Here is a 6,000-nt window from a genome sequence, read left to right as displayed (position 1 = left end):
AAGGAAGCTGTGTGTATGAGCATCCTACCAATTCAATGTCTTGCTATACTCTGATCAACTCCACTTTTATTTGAATCAATCTGGAGGAGGTGCATTTCAGAACAGAACCGTAGACCTTTAGTTTTAATAATTTTTTAGGCATTTTCCTTTGCACTCTATGATCCTTGCAAACCTTTAACCTGGCATATAAGCTTAGCAAGTACACCATTGCACAGAGTTTCCTAGAAAGCACAAGTCACTCAAATGAAGCTGAGTACAGACATAAAGGGAGCCTTAGAAATTTGGGCTCCATCACACAGTATCACAAAACCAGGCAAGATTAAATGAGCTGGAAATGTTAATATCACAGTTGTAGACGCATCTTAATATCCATTCTACAGAATTAATCTAAATATTTTAGTTTCTAAGAAAACAATTCTGCCATTGCATAAATTAATAAAGATATACAACTATAAGTCTACCAAATTGCTGCAAACGCTATCCTTTACTCTCATCATGGAAGAAAGTCTAGGAAAGCTCAATTGAACAATACACTAATGCAACTACTAATAAAATATTTGCTTTTTAAGTCTGAATAATGATCGGAAAGGAACCAGAATCTCAAAAACCTTACACATAAAATCTCTACAATTAGAAGCTCTAGAATGACCAAATCAAGCTGAGGAAGCTAACATAAAAGAGGTCTCATTTCTACAAGTGGAAATCAAATCTAAAGATCACTGAACAGACAGCACTCGCCTTTTGTAGCGGACCATCACCTTATCCTTGACACCAACCACCATAGCATTCCAATCAATCTCTGGGAATGGGGAAACAAGTTCCAATTCAAAATTTCGGAGCAGATGGCTCCATATAGCTTTGATCTGCAGGTAGGCAAAAGGTTCACCCAAACAGCCGTGCCTTCCTCCACCAAAAGATATGTAAGAAAAAGCACCTGCCACTTTATCTTCTTCACGACCTGGAGCATAACGGTCAGGGTCATATGTATCTGGATTTTTAAACACATGTGGCAACCTGTTTGAGAAAGCTGGAGATGTTGCAACAATATGCCCCTTAGGTATGGCATACTCCTTCCCATTGCGATCAGTAACACTAAAATCTTTGTGATTGCTGCGTAGAAGAACAATCAATGGCGGATGTAACCTCAATGCCTCTTTGATAGACCTATAGAGTACATCCATTTCAGCCAAAATATCATGGTCTATTTTATCTCCATGTTGCTTCATCACATCTTTCTGCTCTTGCAAGACAGAAGATAAATATTTTTGGTGGCTGTTGAGAGACACAAAACAATTAAGCAATATTACAAAATTTCTTCATCCAAATATAGGGTAAATAAATAGCACAATTAAATATACAGGAATAACAAAATAATAGGCTTCCAACACAGAACAGGCATATGGAACAAAACAATAAAGCTAAGCATAATATGCTATGACATAATTGATAATAAACCACGCAACTGAGGAAAACGTTTAACCTCAAAATAGACCACATAATAGATCTAATCTCACCTTAAGAGGTATGCTCCAGTCCAAGTTGATGTAATTGAGCTTGTATGTTGACCAGCAAAAAGAGCTGCAATTAAAAGACCTGTTACCTCACTTTCAGTTGTGGAACGGCCATCTTTGTACTTGGACTCTATAAATGACTGTAGCATGTCTGCTTCCGTGCTACCAGATTGCTGTCGACTACGGATGATTTTTGTGAAAATATCAGCAAGTTTCTTCCGTGCTCTGTCTCGCTTACGATGAGCAGGAATGGGCAGATATGGGAATATAACGCTTATTGGGAGCATGCCACTGTCAAGGTCATGGAAAAGGCTAGAAACATCTTCAAACAACTGGTCCCTAACCTCTCTGCCCAAGAGACATCTACTGGCAGTTAAAATAATTAAATGTTCCAGCTCATATTTGAGATCAACAATACCCTCCTCTCCCCACTTTGAGAAGTAAGTCTGCAGATGACAGAAATAGATAATATTCAGTGAACCAAATTAAATGCACCGTCCTCTGCATCGCCACAAATAATGAATAAAATGGTTCACTTTAGACTTAGAGCCAACAAAGACCTGTTAGCCCCAATTTTACGTTAGCCAAAATTTGAACTTTCATATTAAATTTGTTAATCCAGCCAACCCAAATTGTTTAGTGTTTTGACGAGTTACTAAAACTTTTCCAATCACCAAGAGAGCCTCTCTAAGTCTCTTTACATCAGCACTAAAACATCATGCTAGACATATCTCAAAGTTGTCAAATCTGCTTGAGTGTTGATGAAGCAAGAAAAGAATACATTTTTGGTGGTTTTAGAAAGTTGCAAAGATATGTAAAAACTCCAACGAAATGCTTGAGAGGATACAAATAGTGAGTAATGAATATGCCATCAGTGGTAAGAAGTTTCCAAAGCTGTTAGAAGACCTGATTAACAAAGTGACAAGTTTGTGATAAACATCAAAAACCCGATGAATGCAGATGGAAATCATCAAATAATAATAAAAGCATCAGTGGCAAGTTTTGAAAGTTGTGGAAGTTGTTCAAGAGACTGATGAGCAGTGTTACCCTGGCGCGGGGGTGCGGCGGTGCGGGGGGACGTCGGGACGAGTTTCGGGTGCGGGAAAAAAAAAGCCTCAATTTGGGGACGGCGGGGGTGTGGCGGTGGGGGAGCAGAGGGGGGGTGGGGGGGTAAGGGAGGAGGGGGATTGGAGGGAGGGGGTTGCATAGTACATATATAATATATATGACTGAAAATGCTAATTATGAAATGATACTTCAATATATTATATAACATTAACATACCAAATATAGTTGAATGCAATGAAAAGAGAAAATTGAAATTTGATTCACAAACCATAAGTTCAAACTTGAAACTTGAAACTTCATAATCATTACTAATGACCATTTAACAAATCAACTTAGTTCAAGATGCAAGATTCAAAATTCATTCTTCAAATATGATTCTATGAATATCATATATCATAAAGATGCTCATAATGACAGTGAGCCGAATAGCATGAAACAATGAAATAATAATAATGTATTACAGCCATATCAAAGTGAGTACCCATGAAGCACCCTGCAAGCACTCGGGAAGCACCCCGTGAGCACCCAGGAAGCACCCTGCAAGCACTCGAGAAGCACCCAGGAAGCACCCGCGCACCCAAGCACTGCGTCCCCCCCGAGTGCTTGACGGGTGCGGCGGGGGTGCGGCAGCAGAAAAACTCCCGGCGGGGGTACTCGGGTGCGTGACGCACCCGCACCGGGTGCGCCGGGGTTTTGACCCGGGTGCGCGCACCCGAGTTACACTGCTGATGAGTGTTTCACATCGGACATTTTTTAATGTTGGCCAATTGGCTCATAGAACAGATGGGCTCTTCATAAAATAGTTAGTTATTATAACTAACTTGGAAAACGCTTATAACTTCATACCTCTTGGTTTGTTTGTTGGAGTGACTTTGGAAAGGAATTTGGTAGATATGGAATCATCGACAAGGCATAGTGTGATATAGGAGTTGGATTGACAAGGAAACCTCAAACATGTGATATAGGAGTTGGATTGATATGATTAGAATAATCATTCTCATTCGCACTTATCTAAGCATCAAAGAGTTACATTTTTCATAAGTTGGATGAGCCCATACAAGACATGTCACCTCACAGATGAAATGATAAAAAGGTTACTGTTCACATGAAATGCGCTTCAATAATAAAGTCTCTCAACGAAAATTCCATTATGCAAGTATATGCAAGCCGCCACCTCTTTCAGCATCCTCATGGCCATTGCCATGTGGGAGAATTTGAAACAGTTTCTGAACATCTATCATTGCATGTCGATGGGAATATTTGTGTCACATATCGTATATTGTAATTTCTCCCTCTGGCAATTCTGCTAATGGTTATAGTATAATGGCTCAACAGCACATGAGAGATTTAGAAATCTTATGAGTTTTCATCAAAGCATGGGAGTTATCAAAGGTTTTTGTTCAAACTACCATGGTTGATAAACTCACATAGAGGCCTTCACATATTAAGACAAATGCAAATCATAAGATAAAACAATCCAATAAAAAAGTAGCTTGAAGCCATGTTTTCAGGGAATGAAATGCTCTGTAAACCTATATGTCGAAAATGGCACGTATCAAAATTCAAAAGCATGAGATTTGGTGCTAATCTGCCCCAAGAAGGTGTCATCTTATACAGTGCAAGGAATAGAAGATTTTGCACAAAATAGAATGGTGGAAGATGTTGAATCAACAATGGGACAGTATCTTGGCCGCCAATGTCCAGACTTGAGCCCTCGAGAGGCTATGTAGTAGATTCAAAAGGCAACACCAATCACTATAAATGCATGCACGGGTAGAAATGTGAAAAGTGGTGGCATGTTTCAGGAATTGTGACATTTTTTAAATAATCAGAAACTTCCAAAAGTTTTGAAAGTTATCAAAATGTCTGATGAATAAAATGGAGGGTAACGACATGTATGCAAAGGTGGCACCATCTTACAAACGTATCAATCAGTCATTCTCCACTCTCTTTCTCTTATTACCATGTCACCAATGAATAAATGCATGTACATTTCTCAAGTCAAGATCACCACTCTCATCAAGTTATGTGAGTTTCTTAAAAAGTCAATAAGATGTAGGTTGATAGAATTGGTGAGTTTGCAAGCTTTCAAGAGAACCCCAAATCATTAAAGAACATGGGTGCTATGGTAAGATGTTCTTGCAATAGAAAACACTCTTCATTTAAGTAACTTATGGATAGCAAGAAGATGTCAAGCTCATCTTTGTGGCAGAATTACTTCATTGGCGCTTTTGACTATTTAGATGGTGAAGTGGTGGCAAGCAAAGAAGAAGATGAAAATGTGGAAAACCTCGAAAAGATCAATAATGTTGTTGTCCTTCAATGTCATGATTTCCAAATCATCATTTTGTAAAAAGTGACTTATGTCACTGTATTGAAAGCAACGTTAGTTTTTAAGGTTAAATTTTGAAAGTTGGGGAAATCTTACTTCTTTTTAAATGGGCAATTACTCTAAGTGATTACTTGGGCAGTTATCCTAAGTGGTTACTCCAGGTAGTTACCCTAAGCAGTTAGGAAATTGGTTAGGTGGTTTTTCTAAGTGGTTATGCAAAGTAGTTATGGGTTGTTTCTTCCTAGAGCCTATAAATATAAGCTCATTCGTAATGTTAAAAGGGAGAGGAACTTTTTACAAAGGGGAAACTCCGGAGAAATTTTTAGAGAAAATGGAAATATACAAGAAAAAAGGAAGGAAACAACTGCGATGAAGGGAGGATAGAAACTGGAAGCGGCTGTGTGTGAAGGTTTCGGGAGATTGTTTTGCTGCCATTGGGCTGTGCATGCATAGGAATCTGGTGTGACTTTTTGTAGATTCAATATTCTGGACGATTATTGTTGTGCAGGGTTTGCGTTTTTTGTGGAAAACAGATTTCAAGAGTTTTTTTCAACATCTATATTTCAAAGTTTGTTTGCCTGGCTCTTATGGCTGCGAGTGGGGTTTCCACAAGTCTCATTCTTGTTGGAGCCTCTGGTTGTGATGGATATTCTCCCGGGGCGCGGTCACAAGAGGAGGAGCCATTTTATGTTAGCGAGCGCCAGAAGTTAAATAAAGTTAATGGTTGTTTTCCACGTAGCCAGGATTGGCCTGTGCTGGTTATTCCTCCAGAAGCAGTTATGGAGGATGTGGACTATTTGGCCACAAATGCATTGATATGTAAGTTTCTTGGTATTCAGATTTCCCTAGCGGCTCTAGAAGCCTGGATTCGTCGTTCATGGCAGGTGGAAGGTGATATGGATATTATGTTGGCTAGGAATAGCTAATTTTTGGTGAATTTCTCTTACATGTTAGATCGAAACCGAGTCTTTGAGGGAGGACCATATTTTTATGACAGTGCAGGTCTTTTTGTCAAACCCTGGCATCCAGGGTTCAATTCCGCTGAGGATCTTCCTTCCAGAGTTCCGATTTGGGTCCGCCTACCGCGAC

At 39.3% G+C, this 6,000-nt stretch overlaps 1 protein-coding gene across 1 annotated transcript in view; it reads right to left on the bottom strand.

Moving 5' to 3' along the window:
* Nucleotides 1-394: 394 nt before the first annotated feature.
* The window catches only part of CYP51G1 (CYTOCHROME P450 51G1), a 29,771-nt gene continuing 24,165 nt past the window's right edge, over nucleotides 395-6,000 (bottom strand). The window contains exons 2-3 of the mRNA XM_089809022.1: nucleotides 1,515-1,957; nucleotides 395-1,272 (exon numbers count right to left, since the gene is read on the bottom strand). Of these exons, the coding sequence (XP_089665148.1) occupies nucleotides 717-1,272; nucleotides 1,515-1,957 (999 nt within the window). The 3' untranslated portion in view covers nucleotides 395-716. The remainder of the gene's footprint in view (nucleotides 1,273-1,514; nucleotides 1,958-6,000) is intronic.

The sequence above is a fragment of the Cupressus sempervirens genome, chromosome 11, assembly GCF_028749045.1.
Source record: "Cupressus sempervirens isolate cs-2001-9-10 chromosome 11, ASM2874904v1, whole genome shotgun sequence".
In the NCBI taxonomy this organism is placed as follows: Eukaryota; Viridiplantae; Streptophyta; class Pinopsida; order Cupressales; family Cupressaceae; genus Cupressus; species Cupressus sempervirens.
Note: the sequence above shows the minus strand (reverse complement) of the source record. Positions and strands in the feature narration are given on the sequence as shown.